Source organism: Lynx rufus, unplaced genomic scaffold (genome assembly GCF_022079265.1).
Source record: "Lynx rufus isolate CCGP_SWC_20201006 ecotype Redwood Valley unplaced genomic scaffold, mLynRuf1.p SCAF_23, whole genome shotgun sequence".
Taxonomy (NCBI): domain Eukaryota; kingdom Metazoa; phylum Chordata; class Mammalia; order Carnivora; family Felidae; genus Lynx; species Lynx rufus.
This window is the reverse complement of record NW_025814838.1, coordinates 12683563-12707137: the sequence shown is the minus strand read 5'-3', so window position 1 is coordinate 12707137 and position 23575 is coordinate 12683563. Positions and strand designations below refer to the sequence as shown.

The 23575-nt window shown below is 56.3% G+C and overlaps 2 protein-coding genes across 6 annotated transcripts in view; one reads left to right on the top strand and one right to left on the bottom strand.

Annotated features, from left to right (window-relative positions):
* The first annotated feature begins 2241 nt into the window (after positions 1 to 2241).
* NTAN1 (N-terminal asparagine amidase) lies at positions 2242 to 15462 on the top strand. 3 transcript variants are annotated; one of them, XM_047087175.1, is made up of 10 exons: positions 2242 to 2371; positions 8478 to 8580; positions 8656 to 8721; positions 8999 to 9107; positions 10788 to 10861; positions 11998 to 12051; positions 12552 to 12605; positions 13433 to 13530; positions 14607 to 14720; positions 14964 to 15141. In XM_047087175.1, the coding sequence occupies exons 1-10, from the start codon at positions 2291 to 2293 to the stop codon at positions 14982 to 14984; spliced, it is 774 nt and encodes a 257-aa protein (XP_046943131.1). In that variant the 5' UTR covers positions 2242 to 2290; the 3' UTR covers positions 14985 to 15141. The 3 variants fall into 3 exon arrangements, with proteins under 3 accessions (XP_046943131.1, XP_046943130.1, XP_046943132.1); XM_047087174.1 differs by having other exon boundaries at positions 2244 to 2371; positions 15121 to 15462; XM_047087176.1 differs by lacking the exon at positions 8478 to 8580 and having other exon boundaries at positions 2328 to 2371; positions 15121 to 15462.
* A 555-nt stretch (positions 15463 to 16017) lies between these two features.
* PDXDC1 (pyridoxal dependent decarboxylase domain containing 1) overlaps positions 16018 to 23575 on the bottom strand; it is a 50565-nt gene continuing 43007 nt past the window's right edge. For all 3 annotated transcript variants that reach the window (XM_047087173.1, XM_047087170.1, XM_047087171.1), the window contains exons 17-23: positions 21876 to 22047; positions 20892 to 21010; positions 20471 to 20592; positions 19428 to 19520; positions 19237 to 19333; positions 18219 to 18323; positions 16018 to 17749 (exon numbers count right to left, since the gene is read on the bottom strand). In XM_047087173.1, the coding sequence (XP_046943129.1) occupies positions 17490 to 17749; positions 18219 to 18323; positions 19237 to 19333; positions 19428 to 19520; positions 20471 to 20592; positions 20892 to 21010; positions 21876 to 22047 (968 nt within the window). In that variant the 3' untranslated portion in view covers positions 16018 to 17489. The remainder of the gene's footprint in view (positions 17750 to 18218; positions 18324 to 19236; positions 19334 to 19427; positions 19521 to 20470; positions 20593 to 20891; positions 21011 to 21875; positions 22048 to 23575) is intronic.

Here is a 23575-nt window from a genome sequence, read left to right as displayed (position 1 = left end):
GTGGCTCACGCGTATTTTAGCTTCATTCCTTGTGTGTATACTTTGGTGTTACTTGTGAAAATGGACATCTCTAAACATATTTATTTTTCTGCCACTTTTCCTATTATTTAAAAGCAAGCAATATTTTCTCGATCGCAAATATTTTGTAATGAAATACTTTCTCTTTCCTAGGGCTTTGTATGCTCTTGTATAATTATGATGGTGATGTAGAGTAAATACGCTTTTGGAAAACAGAAATTTTTATTGCTTTAAAAAGTTTTGGATATTGGTGATTTTCTTTTGGTGACTTGGTGGACAGTCATCGGAGAACCTTTACGTTCTCTGGTTTTTTAACTGCTGGCTAAAGGGGGGGGGGGGTGGGTGGGATTTTTGTGACCTGGATGAAACGGGTCCATGAAATGTGTCCATAGAAATTAACGGTAAGTGGAGTGGGCCTTTGTGGGTTGAGAAGTTTTAGTGTAGAAGGGTATCTTTATAAGTCGGTCTGCTTAATGTCAGAAGAGTTTGAGGAAAAAAAACATTGTGAACATAGAACAATGATATGGTTAATCTGGATGTTTTGTTCTTATACCAGTAATGGAGTAAAGGGAGGTACCCCAATAAAGAGGCTTCTCAAACAGATGTTTTGATTTCTTTGGTTTTTACTGGCGAACATGAAAGCTCTGTCAGGAAACTGCAGCTAACACATCACACGGTTTTTAAAGAGGCGGGAATACTGCCAGAGCGGTACAGGGGACAGCTGGGGAGTAAGGGACACGCTGGTAATGAGAAGGACTGGCTAAGGTGTCAGTGACCCCGTGAGCACGCCTAGCCACGAGGGCCGCCGCGGCTTGAACTGGTTCCGGGAAAACAAACGCTTCAAAAAATGCACGCACTTTGGAAGGAACATTGTGGGGAAAAAATTGGGAAGTTTCTTCGGGAATTATATAAAAAGAGTTTTCTAATCCTCTTACTATTGAAAAGCGGGCTTTTATTTGGGTAGGAGTTCCAAGGCCCATCCTGTTTGTCTGCAATGGGTGGGTCTTCCTTAATGAGAAGTGGCTAATTTATACAGGTGAGAAAGGACCAGGGACTTCTAAAGTGTCATGGGGGTCCGACTTGGCTTCTCGAACTAGCTGTGTGACCTTGAGCAAGTTACCTGGGCTCTCTGGGAGCTCCACGTTGAGCTGTAAAGTGGAAATGACCACCACCTCCTTGAGGGCTGGGAGGATTCAGTGAAAACGCAGGGAGAGGCAGTAGCTGTTTGGCTACCTTGGGAGAAAGTAGGCAGGAAGCCCTTTCACGGGAGGGTCTTTTCAAGGCAAAGACAACTTTCACTTCATCCACATTGATTGCCTCCTTGGTACCCGCTAAAGAGGCCTCACCTGGAGAGGTAGGACAGCGTTTGCCCCCTGCCAGGTGTGGCTTATTATGGTGGCTTTTAATTCTTGGTCCCAGAATCCCCTTGCGATGCCGTCGCAACAGTTCTTGTTCTGTGAGGTGGCTCTTCGCTTCACCACTAGTTTTGTAAAACTGCGTTTTGGTTAAGGTATGGTGGAGTCCGGTGTATTTAAGTGATATTTCCAAATCTCAGGATAGAGAGCCCCTAGGTCACGAGCCTTGCGCCGGGGTACCTGTCCTTAGTAGGGACTGGACGGTACCTCATCGATGTTTACTCCCAGGGCTCTTGGCCCATCAGTGAGTGCCTGCTGTACGCCGAGCAGCAAGTGTTACTGATGATTTCTAAATCATCAGTGGGGCTAGACTCTGTTTTCGCGGTTTCAGGCGGCTTACGTTTATTCACTGAACACAATCCTATGGAGCAGCAGCACAGCAGGTTCCCCAGCTCGGATTAACGTGCTCAAGGTCACAATGAGGAGTAGTAGAGCCGTGATCTTGAATGGAGGCAGTCAGACCCCAGAGCCCGTTCTTGGGCCGGGACGGTTGGCTGATATGTGAACTAAGACTGAGCCGGGACCCGGCGAAGGCTCTCTTCCAGAGCCCAGCTCCTCCCCCGGCTTTGACGCCCACGCTTTGGGGACTACATTTCCCAGCGCCCCCTGCGGAGGGGGCGCGCCGAGGGCCGTTCTCCCGCGTTTGGACTACATCTCCCATAGGGCCTTGCGGCCCGCCCCCGATTTCCTGAACCGCGCGGACCTGCGCCGCCCCCGTGGGACTTCACTTCCCGGCGGCGCCCGCGGGGGGGGGCGGGGCGCGGCACGGCGGGGCGGCCCGGGGGCGGGGGCCGCGGGCGGCCCGGGGCTGGGGAGGCCGCCGCCTCCCTGGGCCTGCCGGGGCGGCCGCCTCCGCGATGCCGCTGCTAGTCGAGGGGCGGCGAGTGCGGCTGCCGCAGTCCGCGGGGGACCTCGTGCGCGCCCACCCGCTTCTGGAGGTGAGCAGGGCCCGGGTGGGGGGGGCTCCGAGGAGGACCCGAGGGGACCTGCCGGACGCGCCCGACTCTCCTCACCCCGCCGCCTCCAGCCGCTCTTCCCGAGGCAGGGTTTAAACTTGGCGCAGCCGAGCCGCTCTCGGCACGTCAGGAGCCCTGGCCGCCGGCAGCGATCTTATGCCTTCGCTCGAGGCATCTGTGGGGCTTTCACCTTCCTTGGGCCTCCGAGGGCACGTGCCGAGGCCTCTCTTTGCCGGAGGAGGGGCCGGCGGCCCAGAGAGGTTAGGCGGTTTGCCCGAGGTCGCACAGCACCGCGGCTGGAGGGTGCCCGGGGACTCTCGACCCTGGGCAGGCGGGTTCCCGCTCCGAGCCGGGCTTGCCCGTTGAGGCCAACCGGGGCAAGGGCCCCTGCGCGGGGGCTCTCACGGGGGCCCACACACCGCGGGGAGCGGCTTCCCCCAGCGGGCTTCGGGCAGGGGCACCCGGCCGCTCCCTCGGGCTCCCCTCCCCACGGGCCTCCGGGTAGTATTTTTAGCCGTAAGAAAGGGCCCTGCTTCTCCCCAGCTGAGCCGTGTTGAGGACCACGCCCTGATGGAAGGGTTTGGGTTTTGTCTTCCTGCTTTTGTCCTCAAATAGGTCTCCGAACCCCTAATCCGTGCTTGTGCAGAGACAGTTTGGAAAGGGGTTCTTGAGTCCAAACCTTCCCCTTGTCCCGGATCTAGTTAGGGGGAAATCAGTCAGTTCATTGATTGGAGGGACATGCTGAGCCTCCACTGTATGTTGGGCGCCGTGTTGACCTCTTTCCTACAATCGGGGCGGACTGCTTTACAGCCTAGTTAGAGGGTATGGTTTCTAATCACAAATGGCTCGAATACACAAACTGTTAAGTGCCCTAAAGGTAGAATGCCCCTTTTCCCTCTGAACTGGGAAGCAGAGGAACTTGACAGTCTGTAGGCTCGGAGAAGGTATTTTTGAGGTTTCCTCTGGGACCCTTGCGCGGTTTGTAATCACTTTGTCTGCATAGGTGTTTTTTTTTTGTTTTTTTTTCTTTTCTATTGTCCCTTGATCTGTCCCCCAGAATGTAAGCTTCCTGAAGGCAGACGAAGTATGTGTCACTGTGTGTGTCCTCAGAGCCTGGGGCAGCCGCTGGCAATGAATCTGCACTTTGTAATTTACTTGTTATATAAACGAATGAGCGCAGTGACCCCTGAAAATGACCTGAAGGCTGAGGAGTTACCGGGAAAAGGGGACCACGCTGTGATTCGCAGCTTCCATTTCGGGAAAACAGGAGGCACCTTAGCCAGCACCTCCTGGGCACTTAGCCGACATTAGGCCCTGTGGTATGCACTTTCCTTGGGCCATGTCGCCGGCACATTGTGAAGGAATGAAGTCCCAGTAGGACTCACCAAGGGGAGAAACTTTCAGCTGCCTAAGGAGTTAAGGTGACGCTATCTTTATGTCTCTCGGGAAGTTTCTGTGATAGAAAGATCAGTGTCCAAGGCAGCACACTCCGTGTGGGGGTGGGGTGGGGGGGGGAGGGATGTGACAGGCCAGGGTGGCCTGCCCTCTTGAAAGGAAAGGCCGTGTCCTGGGGGCCGATTTGCATCACAGGAACCTGGGGGACGGGCCACTTAGCAGTCTTAGGGAAGAAGGATGGACGCATGGGAGAGATTCGAGTGGGGAGGAAGGAGAGAACATTCTAGGTGAGCAAGCAAGACTGCCACCGAGCGCAGGGGGGAAGCGCCCCGAGGGCAGGTGGACTGGCCAGATTCCCTGGCGCAGAGAGGGTGAGGGGATGAGGGGACGTGGAAGGTAACCCAGGGAGGTGGGTCGCGCCCGGATTAGAGGGGTTTTGGTGGATCTTTCAAGGAAGGGGGGGAGATGAAAAGTTTCATGGCTTGTTTTCTACAAGTCGCGTGTCCCCTTTGTAAGAGAGAAGAAAACAGAAGTGTCACAAAGAAGAAAAAAAAATCATCTGTGAGCGTTACCGTTATTCATATTTTGGCAAACACCCTTCCAGAGGTTTTTCTTTGTGTGGGAATGAGACCCTTCTAGACACGAGAGCATACAACCTCTTCCGTTCTGTGATGTGTCTTTTTCACGCCACACAGCCGGTCACATGCAGGACCAGCGGTTACTAGCCTGTCCCTAGCCACGCCCAGCGCAGAATAGTCACGGCCGTGACGCGGTGGGACTTGCGCAGCCCCCGGGAGCAGGCGCCGTTGCCGCTCCCATTTTACAGATGAGGACTGTGAGGCGCAGAGAGGTGGAAGCGGGTTGTCCAAGGTCCCACATCCCCAAAGAGGCGAAGTCCCCGTCGGGACCCTGGCAGGGTGCCTTTGAGTCTAGAACGCTGCAGTGCTCAGTGCGGTGGCCCCGGCCACGTAAGGCGATTTTCGTGTAATGACGGTGAAAGAAAATGTAAAAATCACTTCCTCAGTCCTACCAGCCACCTTCCAAGTGCCCCACAGCCACGTGGGGCTCGTGGCTACTGTACGAGGCGGGGCAGAAATAGACGGCTGCCGTCACCGCGCAAAGTTGCTCTGGGCCGTGCTGTCCGAGAGCCTTTGCTCTCAGCCGGTCACCGGATGCTCGGCCAGCAGCGTTGGCTTAAGTGTGGTTCCGTAGAATTCCGCGATACGAATGCACCGCAACTTAGTTCCTGCTTCTAAGCACGGAGGATATTTATAAATCTGCTGTGTTAGAAACAGTCACGGAGCTGAATCTTTGTAAACCCCTGTAATTATTCCCGCGAGTGACATCGCTGGACTCCAAGGATTTCTGAGCAGGAAAGGGGCTGTGACAGAGCCGTGTGTTGAAGCAGTGATGCTGGCAGCCACCGGGGAGGGCAGCGTGGACACGGGGGACCCCGGGGTCGGGACCCGGGCGGGCCTGGCGACAGCCACCCACGACAAACCTGCCGTCCGTTAATCCTCACACGACCTGAGGAGCAGACGGCACGATCCCCTTTTCCCAGAGGAGGAGAATGTGAAGAGCGGACGGAACAGAGCAGCAGGGGAAGGGGCACGTGATCGTTTGTCCTAAGTGCCTGGGGAATTAGGGGTCCTCAGGCCCCAGCCCCACGCCAGAGGTCACGTGTGGACAGCCCGTCAGCCAAGAATGGTTTTTACAGGTTTAAGTGGTGGGGCAACAACAAACAAAAAAACACTATTTCAGGGCACCTGGGTGGCTCAGTCGGTTAAGTGTCTGACTCTTGCTTTCAGGTCAGGTCAGGTCATGATCTCAAGGTTGGGGAGTTCGAGCCCCGAGCCGGGCTCCGCACTGAGTGTGGGGCCTGCTTGGGATTCTCTCTCCTTCTCTCTGTCTCTGCCCCTCCCTCCTACTCTCTCTCTCTCTATCTGTCTCAATAGTTAAAGAAAACCGTTAAGAAAAAATAGTATTACTTCATGACATGTGAAATTCAGTGAAGTTAATTCAGATTTCCGTGGCGCCCATAAATCAAGTCTTTTGGGGCCACGGCGACATCCGTTTGTTTACGTGTTGTCCCTGCTGCTTTCAGGCTACACAGCAGAGCCTAGTGGTTGCAACAGGAGACCGCACCCCAGCAGAGCCCAAAATAGTTCCTCTCCGTCCCTTTTCGGAGGAAAGTTTGCTGAGCCCCGGCCTAGGAGGGCAGCGCCGTGGGGCAGGAGCTGGGAAGGGAGGGACTACTGGACAGGAGGCTTTTTTCATGAATGTCAGTGTCCGGAGAGTATCAGAGGCCCAGAAAGCTGGCCAGTATTTCGGGGAGGGATGGGAGCTGACGGAGTAGCTCTCTGTGTTTTTCCACAGAGGAGAAGTTGGCTGAACTTTTTTCATTCCTTAAAAGCGGAAAACCAAAACAACATGTTCTTTTCGCTTTGCGGCATCATCTCTTCTGATAATTTATGCTCCTGTCTGTCTGGGACACTGGGGGGGGAGGGGGAAGGGGGGAAGGGGGGAGAGGGCGAGGGTGGGGGGAGCTGGGCCGTTGGGATGTTTGCTCTCGGGCACGCAAGTGGCAGTTCACGCGCACACACGGCTTTGCCTTTGGGGTGGTGGCCCCAGCGTGGACGTCTGTGGCCCCCATTGGCCCGGCCCCCACCCCCCCGCCCCCGCCCCCGAAAGCACAGAGGCCAAGGTAAGTGTCCCGGGGCTAACGGAAAGGAAAGTGCGCGCTGTCCTGCGTCTAATTTCGAATCAAGGTGAGGTGACGAGCGTGTGACATGCAGAGCACCCGGGAGGCGAGGTGTTTACCGAGTTGCAGAACCGTGAGTCACGGCCAGTTCCTCCCTGACCGCTGCGGCCGAGCCTGGCCGACTGACACGGCAGCTCACTTACTCCCACTTACTCCTTCTCGTTTGTTGAGGAGCCGCTGTCGTGCTAATGGCTGCCTTGCTTCCAGTTAACGAGAGTTTATTAAGAGAAGAAAACTCTGGGTAACGAATCAAGCGATCTTTTTTTTTTTTTTTTTTTTTTAATATATCTTGTATCTTATTACTGATTAAGCAAGTGTCAGCCTCACTGGGCACACCAAGCTCAGCCGTGGCGAGCGGCCCGTGTGAGACCGTGAAGCCAGGTCCTGGCCGGACCCCACCCACCTCCTCTGGGTTTGCGCATTTGGGTCGCAGTCTGTTCTTTGAGTCGACTTGCTGCAAGTCAGGAGGAAGTAGTGACCCGTCTACGTACCCCGTGTGATGTAATTTCTTGTATCGATCTGGCATTTTTGTGTTTTTTAACATTTTAGTTTTGAGAGAGAGCACCAGCGGGGACAGGGCAGAGAGCGAGGGAGACACAGAATCCGAAGCAGGCTCCAGGCTCCGAGCCATCAGCACAGAACCCGATGCGGGGCTCGAGCCCATAAACCGTGAGATCATGACCTGAGCCGAAGTCGGCCGCTTAACCGACTGAGCCACCCCGGCGCCCCAGTGTGGAAGACTTTTTAAAAAAAATTCGAATTACAGTACAGCTGACACACAGTGACCTGTTAGTTGCAGGGGCACAGTGCGGCGAGTCAACGCTTGCACCCACGACTCAGGGCTTCCTGCGTAAGAATTTCTGCCAATACGAAGTGAGAGAAGGTTTGGACACCTGATTCCAACACAGCCTTTTCATGAATTTGCTGATTTAGGACGGGCCCTTTCTGGTTGTCTGCCTCGGTCACGGCTCTGTCATAGCACGTTTACGGAATCGGGACAAGGCGAGAGAGCAAATGCTAACGCACTCAGTCTGCCCTGTCTGACCGTGGCCGTGGCCATGCGGGTGAATCTCCTCGTGCTTCCTCCCACGTGGCAACACTTGAGCCTTGTGATCATCACCGCAGAGTTATAACTTTTAAATTTTTGTGACGTTTATTCATTTTTGAGACAGAGCGTGAGCGGGGGAGGGCAGAGAGGGAGACACCAAATCCAAAGCAGGCTCCAGGTTCCGAGCTGTCAGCACAGAGCCCCCGACGCGGGGCTTGAACTCACGGACCACGAGATCATGGCCTGAGTCAAAGTTGGACGCTTACCTGACTCAGCCACCCAGGCGCCCTTATTTATAACTTTTAAAGATTTTTTTTTTTTTTACACTTTTTGTCGGTTTGCATTTCAAAACCATCTTTCCTAGTCTTCATTTTTCCTGACTGTGCAATAGCGTGAGTCTCTTCGGCATAACTCACCTCTGTCGTTCCGAGCCACCCGGGTGTGTGCGTTGGTGGGGGAGGGAGGTTCCCCGGTCCAGAGGTCCAGATTCCCAGCGTGGGGACGACCAGCTCGGGGGCAGGGACGGTGTCCGCCTCTCTTGCACAAGGGCCGTGTTTTCGGAGCCGGCCGGGCCCTCGGGCCGACGGTCGGCTTCCCTTCCCGGGTGCAGAGCCCTGGAGGGTCTCTTGCGCTTGAGGAGAAAGGCCTGCACTCTGGTCCCTCAGGCGCAGGCGGAACGAAGCCCGGGAGCTCACGCGTGTCATTTGCTCCGCCTCCCCCCACCACCCGTAGTGGCCGCAGCCCCGGTCCCTTGGCCTTTCAGCCTGGTGGCACCGCACAGAGCCCGCGGCTCCCGCCCAGGCGCACGTCGGGCCTCGCCACCCCTCTAGGTACCCAGTCATCACTAATTTCCGTCCCTCTTTTATCTTGTTTTAATCGAACAGGAAAGAGCCAGACTTCTCAGAGGTCAGTCTGTTCAGCAAGTGGGACCCCAGGGCCTTCTGTATGTTCAGCAAAGAGAGCTTGCAGCGGCCTCCCCGCAGGATGGTAGGTTAGGAGGCCGTGAATCGGGCGTCACCCCCGGGGCTACTGGATGTTTCATTTTCTCTCTTTTCCAACCAGGCTCCATCTCCATCCTGGGTTCTGATGATGCCACCACCTGTCACATCGTGGTCCTGAGGCACACAGGTACGGCGAGCGAGAGGAAGGGCAGCGCTGCGTCTCTGCCCGTGACATTCCTGGTGTCCTGCCCGCAGCCGGACCCTGCCCTCCCCCCCCACCCCCCCCAGTCCGCATGGCATCTCCCTGGTACCCGGGTCAGAAGGGTGGGCGGGGCAGCACAGATCCTCCTGGGTCTCCTTCCAGGGCATTGACAGAGGAGGCGTCTGAAGGGATGGGAGTAGATCTGGCTCGAGCACGGAGCCCTCACCCGGAGTAACGTGAGTCGTTCCCCCCTTTGCCTCAGGTAACGGGGCCACCTGCCTGACCCACTGTGACGGAAGTGACACCAAAGCGGAGGTCCCCCTGATCATGAGCTCCATCAAATCCTTCTCCGACCACGCTCCGTGTGGAAGGTGAGCGCCCCGTTCCCGTGTCCCGTGGTGCCGGGCCCCGCGCTCTGTCACGTAGAGGGGACGGCCGTGGCCGCCGCATGGAAGGTCACCGCCACGGCGACCGGCTCGTTCGTTTGGAGCCGAGCCGGCACAGCGTCGGTCCCTCGCCGGTGGCCGTGGAACGAGCAGACCGGGTGGCGGGCGCAGGCTGGCCTGTGGATGAAGCTTTGACTTGGAACCTCAGCTTGTGTTTCTGCTCCCGTATCGTGGGATGCTCGCTCACGCGTCAGCAAATCCCAGATGCCTTCTCTTCATTCGTTCGTTCCGGCAGCTGCTTGTCGGGTGTTTTCTCCCAGGGGGAGCTTGTTACAGGTGTCGGGGCCATAGCCGTGGCCAGTAGACAGACACCTGCCCCCGAAGTGCCCTGAAGCAAGGAGGCCGGCAGGAAGCAAAACAGGGTGTTCAAGGGTGGGAAGGACCGTGGAGGCCGAGGCAGGGAGGAACCCCCCGTGGCCGGGGGAGGGGGGTGCGGGTGAGGGTGCATTTTCCCACGGTGGCCCGTCAGGTGGCCGCCCCCTCCCAACAGCTGTCACCCTGGAACACGGGACCTGGTCCCACGGCTGGGGGAGAGGGGCCCCACACACACACCTGTGCCCCCTCCTGCCCCTCGCTGGGGAGAAAGTCTGGGGTGGCCACAGAACGGACTAGTCTGGTCATCTACACGTTCTCAGAATCCTAGGGATTTAACAAAAATAATAATAAAGCCCTTCTTTCTGGTGTCACTAGTGTCACATAGGCCGGGCCAGCAGTGTCATTTTGCGCTGGGCCCCCTGGTGCGGTGCGGAGACGTGGCAGGAGGGATCTTTGGTCTGTCCATGGAACGCTCGTGGTCGTGCCTTCCCAAGACTGGGAAGGCAAACCCGTGGCCCTGTGTCGAGCGAAGCCGTGGTGACCGCGGCTCGTCTGGCCCATTCGTGTTTGTGTGGGGCCACGTGATGCTTGTCCTCATGCCACTTCTGGCCGGTTCGGGTTCCTCCCTTGGGTTGTCCCAGGCTGTGGACGAGGGGGCTCGCAGACGAGGGGGGGCAGAATACAGGCTCAAGCACAGGAGTTTGAGAGCTGTGCTGTGCTAGTGTGTGCAGTGACAGTCCCCAGAAGGGCCACCCCGGGGGAGTAGCAGGGTTCCCCAAACCTGGAAAAGCTGGTGGGGGGGTAAGCATGGCCTGTAGAAACCGACCTGGTTCCCGTCTTGAAATTGGGAGGCGACAGTCCCTGGCTCCGGGTTTGCTGGACAAGAGTGAGGTGAGCGGTCTGCCAGCCCCCCTTCCCGGCCCCGCACCCCGGTTCCCCTTAGGCTGAGATGCCGAAGAGGTTTCTCGAAGTGCGCCACAGCCCTATTCTAACCGAGCGGAGCGTCTTAAGCTCCGCATCGGGGCCGCTCGTGTGCAGGCGCAGCTCCCGTCCGCCATCAGCGCCCCCGGCCGCGTCCCCAGCGGCTCGCGCGGCCCTGGCAGCCTCCCCCGTTTCTCCCAGTGCCGCCCAGACGCGTCCTCCCCGCCGCGAGGCACGGAAGAGGCCCCGGGAGGAAGCGCCGCTGCGGAGCGCGGCTTCGTGGAGGCGGAGAACCGAGGTCCCGAGCAAAGCCAGGGCGCCCCGCGGCCGGAGTGCTGGCCTCTGACCACCGTCCCGTCTCTTTGCCAGGCTGGAAGTGCACCTCGTGGGAGGCTTCAGTGATGACAGGCAGTTGTCACAAAAACTTACTCATCAACTTCTTAGTAAGTTCACGGTTTCCCCAACTTTGATGAAAACTTGCTCCCGCTTTTGTTTGGATCAAAACGCTACTTAGTGCACAGCCTCTCGGGGCAGCTGCTGGGAGCAGCCCGACTGGCTCGGCTTGGACTCGGACGGAGGGACCGAGCTACGATTCAGGGGCCAATGGGAGGGGGACGAGATTTTCCTGGAAACAGTAGTCGACACGGTCCAAGACGGTCAACGCTAGCGGTGAATAAGATGGTGAGCGGCCCTCTGGGCAGTGATGTCCGTTTTAACCTGCAGGAAAGTAAAACGCCGACGATGCCACCTTTTCCCGTTAAATTAGCGAGGATTCAAAAAAAGACCTCGCTCTGTGTCAACCGCGGCGAGGCGGGCCTACGCGCCCAGCACTGGAACGTACGTTGCTGTAACCTGTCGGCAAAGCAATTTGGCCGCGTGGCCTAAGTCTTAACAAGGTTCCTCTCCTTTGCCCTGGTAATTCCCCTTCTGGGAATCTGTTCTAAGAAAATAATCTGCAGTGTGCACGGAGATTCATGCCCAAATGCGGGCGGAACATCCTTTACGTTAGCAGTCTGATGTCCGTCAGCAAAGAAATTGTTACGTAGCCATTAAAAAGTACGTGAATCGCACGGGAAAGCACACGTGGCCGCAGAGTCAGGAGTACTTGTCTAAGAGGCGCGGGCTCGGCAGTACACGGACGGCAGGAAAGAAACACGGACTGTTAACTGCTGGGGTTGTGGCATCAGAAGCCCGTGTCCTTGTACTATGAACGACCCGTGTACTTACACTTGCCTGTGTTTTCCACGTTTTTTTTTTTTTTACAGTGATCAAGTTTTTAGAATGGCTGGTAAAAAGAAAAAAAAGTTGTTTAAGTAAGGGGTAAACGTTTTCGGAGTCCGCTGTCCCCACAAACCCCTGAGAAGGAAGAGACGAAGGGACAGCTTTGGTCACAGTTTCTTTTGGGCTCGAGGCTAGGGTTAGGGTTAGGGTTAGGGTTCCCTGGCGTCAGTTCACAGGAATCTGGCTTCCGCGCCCGGGCCGCGTTGTGGCAGAAACGGGAGTGGGACGGAGAGGGCCTGGCCCCATCTCGACTTGCTCAGTGGGTTTCTGATGTCCACTTTGAAACTTTTCATTGTAGGTGAATTTGACAGACAAGAAGATGACATTCACTTAGTGACGTTGTGTGTGACAGGTAAGTTCTGCCGTCCTTCCCCCAACAGCCGGCGCCCTCACCCTTAAAGCAAGACCTCGCACACGAGCCCCTCAGCCACAGGAGAGCCCCCTCCGCCCTCTGCAGCCAGTGGCCCGCCCGCCCCCCCAAGCCCAAATCCCGCTCGGCCTCCGATGACATCCTGACCCCCACCCCCTTCAGCGCGGCCCCTCTTTCCTTCCTCGGGATTTTCAGACGCTTCCTCTGCTCCTGGGAAGGAGCCACCCACCACCACGCGTGGCTGGTGGCTGAGCGTGTAGGGAGCCGGGAGGCGCTGACTCGGGACGCGGCACTCGTTTTGGTGGAAACCTGACGGCTCCGGTGGGACCTGGCAGGGAAACAGGAACACGGTCCCTTGCATGTCCTTTTTCCTCCCGTTGCAGTGTGGGCTCCCTGTTGGCCTCAGTTATAGAAAATGAAAGCAACTGTTCAGTTTTTCTTAAAAATCACTCCTTAAAAAGCATTTTTCTTCCTTTCGTTAGAACTAAATGACCGGGAAGAAAATGAAAAGCACTTTCCAATCATCTATGGCATCGGTAAGTAGTGCATTTCTTGGAGGCCCGGAGGCCGCGCTCCCAGGGCCAGCTTGACCCTGGCTCCCTGTGCCGCACCGGGGGCCCCGGGCAAGCAGCTTGCCTTCTCTGACCGCTGCCCACAAAACAGAGACGTCCGCTCTCTACGGCCACCGGGGACGGACGAGGTGGCGGCCAGGAAGCGGGGCCGTCTGCTCGCCCTTCTCCAGCCAGTCTCCGGGGCTGGGGCCGGGCAGGGGGTCGGTCCCCTCACACAGTGGGGAGCCTGGTGGGGTCCGGCGGGGAATAAGGGTCCTGCTAAGGAGAGAGCAGCCAAGGAAAGGCCGGAGCGCTCTCCCGCCGCAGCCCCGGATCCCCGGAGGGGGAGAGCCGGTGAAACTTCCACCCGATGTGCGATGGCCGAGCGGGGCGCACGGGGTCACCGTACTACTGCCTGTAGCCTGGCAGAGGTGCGTGGCGGGAACATGCCCCCACCACCACCAGACCCGGACAGCACCCCAGGCCCCGCTTCTGCCCCCGGCGCGGCCACGGCGCTGGCCAGGGAGGGTCTCCCCGTGCCGGCCTGAAGAGCTGGCGCTTCCCGGGGGAGGAGGTCGCCCCTTGGTCGGGCCGGGGCCCCGGCGGACACGGGCTTGGCCGTAAGGTGGCGCTTTCCGTCTGCACAAAGGGGAAGCCGCAGCTGCTCAGCGACAGCGGTCCAGCCATACCCCTCTTCCCCTTCTTGGGGCGACCGGCCACGTTCGGTCACCCGTGGCCGTAGACGTGGTGCGGCTGTGCCAACTTTCCACTTGTGCCTTTAGTCCATGCGGAGGACCTCTTTGTCCCCACAGCGGTCAACATTAAAACTGCAGAGATTTACAGAGCCTCCTTCCCAGACCGAGGCCCGGAGGAGGAGCTGCGTGCCGCCCGAGCTCTGACAGGAGGCCCAGTGAGTGAGACCCTCGGTGCTAAGGGGAAAAAAGGGGCGTCCCGCTCCAGAGCCTCACGTTTTATAGGCGTCAGGAACAAAGCGTTTGTTTCTTGCAAGCTAGACCCCACTTCTCCGCTTTGAAGGCAGAGGTGTGAAAAAAGAGAAGGCGCATTCAGATTCCTCACTGATGGAACGTTGACATTTTCGTTGGAGAGTGTGTGCGTTCACGGTGATGTTTTGCCAAACCTTTAACGTTTGTCAGATGCCTTTGCTGTTTCTCGAGCAGGGTAATAGCCTTGACTTAGCTAATATTCAGAACTTGATTTAGTCTCAGGAACCAAAAGCCAGGGTTGCTGGTTAAGCTGAAAACTACCATTGACAGGTTGGGGAATTCAGGGAATTGATTGGCAAATAAGCACTTTCCTTGCTCCTGATGGGGCAAGCCGGCACTGAGCGCTTTTAAGCTGCAAGGTGATTAGTTGCTGGGGCATAAGTAACGAGGAGGTGTTTTATGTGGCATTGAGCCACACACACCTGGGTTTCTGTCCCAGCTCTCATGCTTACCGGCAATGTCGCTGTGGGCAAAGTGCCTGTCCGTTCTGAGCATCAGGTTTCCGACCAAAGTAGGAAAAATGCCGTCTTCCCAGAGGACTTTTGTCAGGACTAAACAAAAGCACGTACGTTACTCCCAAAGTACAACAGCAGACACACTGGAAGGACTCCATAAGTAGCGGCTTTGGTTATTAGACCGTTTTGGGGCGCCTGGGTGGCGCAGTCGGTTAAGCGTCCGACTTCAGCCAGGTCACGATCTCGCGGTCCGTGAGTTCGAGCCCCGCGTCAGGCTCTGGGCTGATGGCTCGGAGCCTGGAGCCTGTTTCCGATTCTGTGTCTCCCTCTCTCTCTGCCCCTCCCCCGTTCATGCTCTGTCTCTCTCTGTCCCAAAAATAAATAAACGTTGAAAAAAAAAAATTTTTTAAAAATAAAGCAGCTCATCCCTCCACGTTAACGTGGGACTGCGCTGGAGCTTGCACTAATGGTGGGGTTCGAGAAGCAGAGAACGTTCCTTGAAATGTCCTCGAAATGCTCTTTTTCAGATGATTAGCATTTACGACGCAAAGACAGAACAACTTCGTATAGGACCGTACTCCTGGATGCCATTTCCGCATGTGGATTTCTGGCTGCAGCAAGATGATAAGCAAATACTAGAGGTGAGAACTTACAGGCTGGGGCGGTCTTAAATCTCCGCACCCTGGTTTCTTCATCTAGAAGAAGAAGATGGGTTTAGGCGAGAGCACAGCAGCCTTTCCTTCGGTGGGTGGGATTTACTTTTAGGATGCCTTCGGCAGACCCCATTTAACCTCTAGATCAGCCGAGAATAAGTAAGGTCCTGGCCGGGCATTTGCATGGGTCGAAGGAGTACACAGCCGACTGCTTTTTCCTCGTTAATGCAGTACACCTCCCGTCTTCCGTAACTTTACGACTTCTGTGTACGTGGTGACCTGAGACGATCCGGACTGTTTAAGAACCCAGAGACACTTCGACAGCTTTGTCAAGAGGGTAACAGAGCCAGCTTATTCCTCTCTCAGACCCAGAATCTTGTTTTTCCAGAACCTCTCCACTTCACCTCTGGCTGAGCCACCCCACTTTGTCGAACATATTAGATCTACCTTGATGTTCTTAAAAAAACACCCATCTCCAACCAACGCACTGTTTCCCGGAAACAAGGCTCTCCTCTACAAAAAAAACGAAGATGGTTTATGGGAAAAGATCCCTTCTCCAGGAAGCTAAACACGGGCATCACCAAAGAGCAACTTTTGGCCTGAGAGACACCACCATGGGGACCGTGGGGCCTGGAAAGAATACGAACCAGAATCCGCATCCGCTGAATCTTAGGTCTCCTTCCTTACTGTCCTTCAAATGACTTTAAAAATAAAATCTTATTTTCGCGAAGGCATTTGTCGAGGTGTGCTTTCTGCTTTGCCGAAGGGGACGCCCGGCCTTGCCTTTTGGCACCGAGGGCCCAGGAGGAGCCGCCTGCCGCGTGATCCTGCAAGCCGCTGTTTCAGACTTGGGGTAAGTGGTTCTCTTCCTGCTAAATTAGGGAATCAAGGGAACATTATACATAAGCTTGTTTGAAAAATGGTATTTCAAGTGCAGCAGAATTCCGTGAGAACGTATCCATCTCACAGAGGGGTTTTCTGGCCCCCAAATATTTCAGTAGCATGAATTCCAACTGCTACTCCACTTCCAGGTGAAGGAGATGAAAAGCCCAGAAGGAAAACCAGAATCTCATCAGACTGTTCTGCAACAGAAAACAATCTGAGACTCAACTTAATGTGAGAGTTACACGAAGCCATTGCGAAGTCTGCTCTAGGTGTGAGGTCATTAAAATGGCCACACCGTGATGTCTGCAGGTCAGACTTTCCGAGGCCTTTATTTCTCTGAAGTTGCTATCCTCGGGGGAATCGCTCTGCCTGATGACCATTCAGGAACTGAACCCACAGGTTAACAATTTCAAGAACCTTTATTGAAACCAACATTCAAATAGTATCTTAAGGGTGAAATTCTGTTTCAGCAAAACCAATTTAGCAATTCCAAATATATATAAAAACATTGAAAAATTAATCTTGTTAAAGGTGATAAGGTCCCCTTTCCCCATTTTATCTGCTATACTTCATTGCACCAAATAAACAGGGAAGACTTTTAATCATCTGCACCGAAAAAAAAGTTGCATTTTGACAAGTGCCAAAAGTCAGAAATCACATCAAATCGGTGTCTAATTATAGGCTTAATGTGGTGTACCTAAGGCTTCCAACACGACAGTCCCCAGCCCAGTGTGAACCCCCACCGTCTTGAGGCGTCCCAAAGCTTGACTTCACTGAACTAAAGGCTCAGGGACCTTTACCTATGAAAACGAAGAGGTGCAGGACTTCTGGAAAAGTACAAAGAGGCAGTAATTAAGCACTCGCTTCCAGTATCTCAGCAGTGGTCTGGCTTCACCAGACCGAGGGCCCAGGTTGTCTCTGAGTTGGGCCCAAAGGGGTGAGCTGCTCGTGGGGAGAAGCCACACACACTCCCATGTAAAACAGGTCAAAGGTATACTTATTTTAGGGTTGAAACGTAACTGGGTGCTCCACAGCAGAGTTAGTATCAGGTCAAGACTCGCGTCTGTCGGCTTTTCAGGTATTAAACATAGAAACGAGCACAGTGTGTATCTGTGTGCCAATTTAAAAGCTTTACCAGTATTTAAAAATATACATATATATGGCCAAGAGTTTTACAGTTACTCTTAATAGATAATCCTTTAATTTGTCTACAAATAGTATATAAAGGGAGGAATGGACTCGGGGCAGAGGGAAGTTGCTTGCCCACGGCCCTGCCCCAGCCAGAGCGCACGCTCCTTTCTACACCTCGGAAGCAGCGGCGGGGGCGGCGGGAGCGGCTCGGGCTCAGGTCGGCATCGCGCCAAACCCGAGCCCGCCGTACCCCGCGGCCTGCCCACACTGAACGCTGACCCAAACAGATGGCGGAGACCGCGCTGCCTCTCCGGTGCAGCAGCACAACAGAGGACCCGGAAGGTTCTAGAGCTGACTTAACGAAAAGTTGTATGTAACCTCGTCACGGCTTACGCTTAGGTTTTAGAAAAATAAGCGCAAGCGTTTCAAGTGGCGGGCACTTGGAATTCTAAGTGTTCTTCGTGAACAACGAGTGTTTATGGGAACGTGGGGGAGAAATGGTACCACCTACAAGGACGTGGGCAGGAACCCCAGCTGTCATGCTACAGACCCATCCAATGAGACCAATCAACTGCCCGTCTAAAAAGCCTGGCTTTCAGGCACAGATTTGTGCAAAAATCCCAGCGAAGGACAAACAACAGTCATTTCTCTTGCGTTAGCTGTGGCACGGCTCACATTTTCAGTACAGCTTCATCTTCCCTGAAACAATACCCGGTACAGTCTCAAAGCAAACACTGGATTTTATCTTAAGCTCTCCGGTTCTTCTACCTGTGGACGGTCATCTTCCGGGCGCTGGGCCCCGTTCTGGAAGGCCCCCGTCCGCTCGGCCTCCTGCGGAGGGGGAGCCCCGGGGTGCGGCTCGGGGCCGCTAGGCTCCAGGCCATCTGGCTCCGGCGCCCCGGACAGATGCTCCAGCTTTTCTAAGTCTTCAACGTGACTGACTGAGCTGGTCTCGCTCAGAGCATCGGAACCTCTCAGAGACCTCTTAAAAGGCTTCTGGCCTAGAGAAAGATGCACGGACAGTGCTGAAAGCCCTCCGTCCAACAAGTGGTTGCTTTATTTAATCGCAACTGCTTCCGGAGACGCCCCCGCGCCCCCCAGCTCTGAGGCTCCAAAGTGATGAGGTGAGAAATGAGAACCGACAGGACACCGACACGGCTCCCAAGGTCACGGTCAGGAGAAGTTCAGGTGAGTAAACACCAGGTTAAACACGATGCCAGTTCTCAAGACCCGAACTTCCCCCTTGGGCTGCCACGGAGAAAGTTCTCCCAGGCTGAAGCCCCAGGCTACTGAAATGGTTACAGGGACGGCTGGTCCTCAGTGAGGAGGAACAGGACATGGGGTCAAAGCACCAAGAAAACACAGGAGGTAACACCCAACAGGACAAGCCTCCCAAGACGCAAGGGTCTGTGTTCCCAAGAGAACCAACGGTTCTCTTCAGCCTTAATCAACTCAGAAGACGCGCTGTACCTGGAAGTCTCTGCTTGGCGCGAGTGCCCGAGGGCGTCTGCGGCGGCGTGACCCCCGCGCCTTGCGCCTTGTAGACGTACGTGTGTTCAGTGGACTCCAGGGAGCCTGCGAGGAAGGGGAGAGAGCGGTGTGCAGAGGCCCCCGGCTCCGGCCGCCCTGAGAGCCGAACCCCCGCAGCCTCGTTCCCTGAGAAAGTCGCTCTGGCCGTTGGGCCTCGCAGGCGGGCAGGGCAGAGCCCCCGGCCATCGGAAGCGCGCCGCGAAGCGGAGAAAGCCAACCTCGCGGCCGCGCTCGCGAGGCCCAGCCCTGCCGGTGCGTTTCACCCTCACGTCCCCAGGTGTCCTGGGCACACTCAGCCCCGGCGTGGCCCACGCGTGCCTGGGGACCACGCCCCGGTGGGAACGGTACTGTAGCAGCAGGGACCAGACGGCCCTTGGCTGACGGCGGGCACTCGGAGCGACACGGATCCTCTGTCACACTCATGTGTGCTCACGGTTTCCGGGGGGGGGGGGGGAGGGGGCACGTGCAGGGAACTGTCCCCCCAACACAGGGAAGAAGGGGACCTGGAGGCGCACGTCACCGTCCCCAAACCCCAGCAACCAGTCCTCCTTGCGGGGTGCCTGGTTCGAAATGAGCTGGTCCAGGGCTACAGACTGGACTACAATCTTATCACCTCCCGTTACCACAGCAGCTCCTTCCTGGGGCAAAGCACTCACGGGGACGGCAGGGAGTACTGACACCCAACACTGAACACGACGCCAGGGGCACCGGAGAGTCCCGACAGCTGAGTGGCCACGTTCAGACCGGCCCGCGGGAAGGGGGGTCTGCCGCGGATGGGGGGCAGGGCGGGAGGTGGGGGGGACCTGCTTCTGTGCTGCCGCGGCTGCTGCGGCGGAAGAGGGCAGACCCACCAGGCCTCCCGAGACAGACGCGGCCCCGGAGGAGCGGGAGCCGCGCGCGCGCGCACCAGGCTTCCCGGCTTGAGTGGGGGATCCCGGGGCGGCGGCGGCGGTCCTACCTGCCGTTAAGTTGAAGGTTCTTCCCTTCTGTGAAGCTTGTACTGGAGAAAACCAATTGAGTACGGATCCCACGACAGGGATCTGCCGCAGCACCCCCTGCAGAGCAGAACCACCGCTCGTGAGCGTCCCGCCGGCCCGCTCCCGGCCTGACGCCCCCGACGCCCCCTGCGAGTCTGCTGCCCAGCCTCACCTCTTCCAGCAGCCGCTCCTCGTTCGCCTTCTGCAGCTGAACCTGAGCTTCCTGAATCCCTTTCCGAACCACCTCCGTCATGTTTTCCAGAAGCTGTGGTAGGACCGAGAAAGGGATTACTTGTCTAAGCTTCCTGCCCGGGACCGAGAAGAACTATTAACGCAGCACCAGGGACGCTTTTCAAAACTGTTAGTAAACGGAATTCTACACTTCTGGATGCCAGGGTACGAAGTAAAACCGGCGAGTGAACACAAGAGGACAAAATGCCCCGCTAAGGAGGAGACACCTTGGTGACCAGCCCCATCTGCCAGGAAAAGGAGGAGAGAAACCACCTGCCCGATGATCTCAATGTCCCATCCACAGAAAAGAGACACACGCGTCACAGTCATGGAAATGGGATCAGAAGTGACACAGCGGGTTGGGAGAAACTTCAGGAAGCCCACCCAACGATAAAGCCGGCTCCTCGGCCTCATGGCAGACTTCCCGCTCTCCCCCTCCCTAGCAGCCACGGGCCACCACGCATGCCTGTCTCCTCAGACCCATCCCGCTGTCGTCCCTCCTCTGCTCCTGAGTGATTCCTAGTGACTCACATGTCTGGTCTGCAGAACGTCCACCAGCTAGGTCTCCATGCCTGCTGGCCAGCAGAAGCAGGTCTATCCCTGGCGGGAAGTCCTGTCATCCGAAACACGTGCCTCACGCAGCCCCGGGTCCAGCTGCGACTGCAGTCTTCCCTCACCTCGTCGGGCAGATGCCACTGCGTCTTCCCCAAATGCTCAGCTACGCCTAACTTCTCCACGGCATTCGCCACCCTACTTGGCTACATGGACCTCTTCCCCCGAGCCACGAGCCCACTGAGGGCAGGGACTGCATCAAATGCTCGGGGGGTTCTGGATTCCTGGTACAATGCTTGGCTCATTGGAACCATTTCTGCACTTTTTGGGAACGAACACGTATTTCTGAGGGTAGCTTCCTCCTTCGTGACCCCAGCTGGCTGCCCAGAGAAGACCCAGGAGAGGAACGAGGCACAGATTAGTCTTACAGACCCTTGAGTTTTCCTCGATTTCTCGGGCTGTGACCGCAATGGTCTCCACCAGTTCAGAAATGTCCACGTCGTCGCTCGCCATCCCAACGTAAATACAGCTCTTCATGCTTTTGTACTCCGGGCCTGTGGGAAGAGACCACCGCCTGCCTTGGCTCCCAAGTCCTCGGTCAGAAGGCTGCCTGGGGCCGCTCTCCTGTACAATGGCATGACCGCGCACAAAGGCACCTCCCTTACGGGGTGAGGACAAGGATACTAATGAGGACGTGGGTGCCCCAAGAGGCTGCAGAAGGGGAAGGGAGCTAGCTCACTCTAGAAAGAACTCAACTATCATTTCTTCCGAGGAAACACAGCCCAACGGCCTTTAAGCCAGTTAGGAGACAGCCTTTGGAAGTTCATAGTGGACTTATAAAAGTAGTAGTTACCCATTTTAAATGTAAGGTCGGATTCCAGTTCATTTAACTTTTTCAGGAGTCCAGCATGGATTTTTTCCCCTTCCGGATCTAATTTCAAACTGCTCTTATCATCATTAGCATGTTCATACCTACAAACAATATCAAATAACAGTATTTCAGTCTAAAAGATCAAATGCCTCTTCAGACACAGGATTGCAGGTAGAGTATAAGCTACTGAAGTTTTCCAAGGTGAGTGAGACAAATGGGCACAGGAGCCACTCGGAGCGTCTCAAGGCAAGGAAGGTACAAGTCTCCAGTCCACGAAGCTCAGGCCAGATCTGGAAGCCTCATCGTTTGTAATCGAATCACGGAGTCTTACGGCCCCTGGGTGGCTGTCGGTTGAGCACCTGACTCTCTTGATTTTGGCTCCGGTCACGATGCCAGGGTCAGGGGACTGAGCCCTACGTCGGGCTCTGCACTGAGTGTGGAGCCTGCTTAAGATTCATTCTCTCTTTCTCTCTCTCTGCCCTTCTCCCCTACTTGTGCTAGCTTGCTAGCTCTCTTTAAAAAAAAAAAAAAAAGCCAAGCAATTAGGGGCCTTCCCTCCTGGAAGGAGAGGAAAGCAGGCACAGGGCTAAGGGTACACGCAGCACTCCAGGGGACCGAGCGACGTGCCCCACCGGCGAGCTGGTTCTCAGTCTTAGGGAGCCGTGCTGCTCCGTACCCCACAGTAGTAACCGTCCGTCAGGTGTGCACTTGTATGGTCTCCCCAGTAACCTGCAAGCCGGCACAGAAAGTACAGCGACAACTATTTCACGAGCGCGAGGGCGGCCACACTGCCACCGCGCTGGGCTTTTCTACGTGTCCAAAACATCTCGCTGCATTTCCAGGGGACACCGACACCGTGACCTCACATATTCACCTGCGATTTCCAAGCCGGTCCACAAAATGACCCGCCAACAGTCTTGACACGGCTAAGAAGAGTCAACCCCCGCCAGGAGGCCGAACCCGTACCTGACAACCCCTATTCCAGGCCAGTTGGGGTCATCGACGTATAAGAGGCCCGCGGTCCCTGTCACCTCCTGCTTGAACTCCTCCCGCAGCTGCAGCGTGCAGGTCAGGACCGGCAGCTTGCTCTGGATGCAGGCTACCAGCTGATCCACGTCCTCTCCCCGAGTTCCTAAAACTGAGAACGACCCCGGGCGTTAGCGAAGAGCGGGAGGAAGGGCTCCCACTTCCGCCGTCAGAAAGGTCAGCGGCCGCGGGGCCTCCCGTGAGCTGGAGCAAAGGTGTAACCTAAAAGCCGCTAAGCCCATAGGGAACATCGGTGTTAACGACTGAGGCAGGTGGCATCCGGGCGCAGACGCCGTTCTGTCTCGCACCCAAGAGAAGACCAGCCCCTCCGTGTGACACAAACTCTCAGTCTCGGCCCAGGACTCCGCCGGAGTCTACGCACAAGGCTCCTCGCGCAGGCTACGAAGAGGCACGCACGGTAGCATCCCGGAGAGAGAGGGATTCCGGCAGGTGTGTGTGTGGGGCAGCAGGAGGGCGGGGTGATGACAACAGCACCAAGGACAGCCCGAGAGCCCCTGGGGCTGCAGGGAGCCCACCTCGCTGCCCCTCGCTTGCGACTCAAATGTGGCAAGTGACTACATTAAGCCTCAGTACGTGATGCCCGGCCTGGGGGCCGCCGGACCCACTGGCCTGTTCTTCGGCTCAGCGCCCGGTCCCACGGGAGGGATTTCTCCGGCCATGGCTCCCTGGAACCAGGGTGCCACTCTGGCCTACGGCACCTGGTCTCCCAGTGTCGGAAGTGGGATGACCCCAGGGGCGGCTGGCTTCTCCCCTGGTGCTGCTTCGGATGCCAGCGGCTTCAGCCCGGGCTACTCCCCGGCATGGTCCCCCTCGCCGGGCTCCCAGGGCCCCTCGAGCCCCTACGTCCCCTTTGCCAGGTGGTGCCACATCTCCAGGCCACTCACCCACATCTCCTGCCTACGAGCCTCGCTCCCCCGGGGGCTACACACCCCAGAGCCCCTCCTACTCCCCGACCTCTCTGTCCTACTCTCCCACCAGTCCTAACTATAGCCCCACGTAACCCAGCTACTCCCCAACTTTGAGATCTGGATGCCACCGGCCATCTTCATGATGGGCTTTTCTTGGCAGGACAGTTACCCACATTTCCCTATACTGAGGTCTTTGGGTAAATATCTTTCCAAAAATGTTGAAAACATTCCATGAAAAAACAGCAGACATTTTTTGAAAATCTTCATCTTGGAAAAAAAGATAATCAGATTTTTAATCTGATTTTTAAGACCTACTCCACTATGGCAAACACGAGTCCCCCTAAGACATTTCACACATGTGATCTGGTTTCAATCTTCACACGGCTACAGTGAGGCCCCGGGAACAGTCCTGGAGGAGAAGCTCGCTCAAGATCCCACACGCGTGAAACGGCGACAGAAGTATATGCGCCCAAGACTTTCTGTCGCACAAGCCCACGCACCTGCCGCTCTACCGCTTTCCCAAACACCTAAACGTGGAGGCCCTCAACCTTCTCTGGTCCGCCCTAATCACCAGGGGAGCTTTAAAAAATAGAGACGCGTGGGCTCCATGCCCCATGGACCAGAATCCCCGGGGTGGGGCCCTGCCGCCGGCAGCTGGCAAAGCTCCACGGGTGAGTCTCACGTGAGGTGTGGCCGGAGAACCACGCAAGG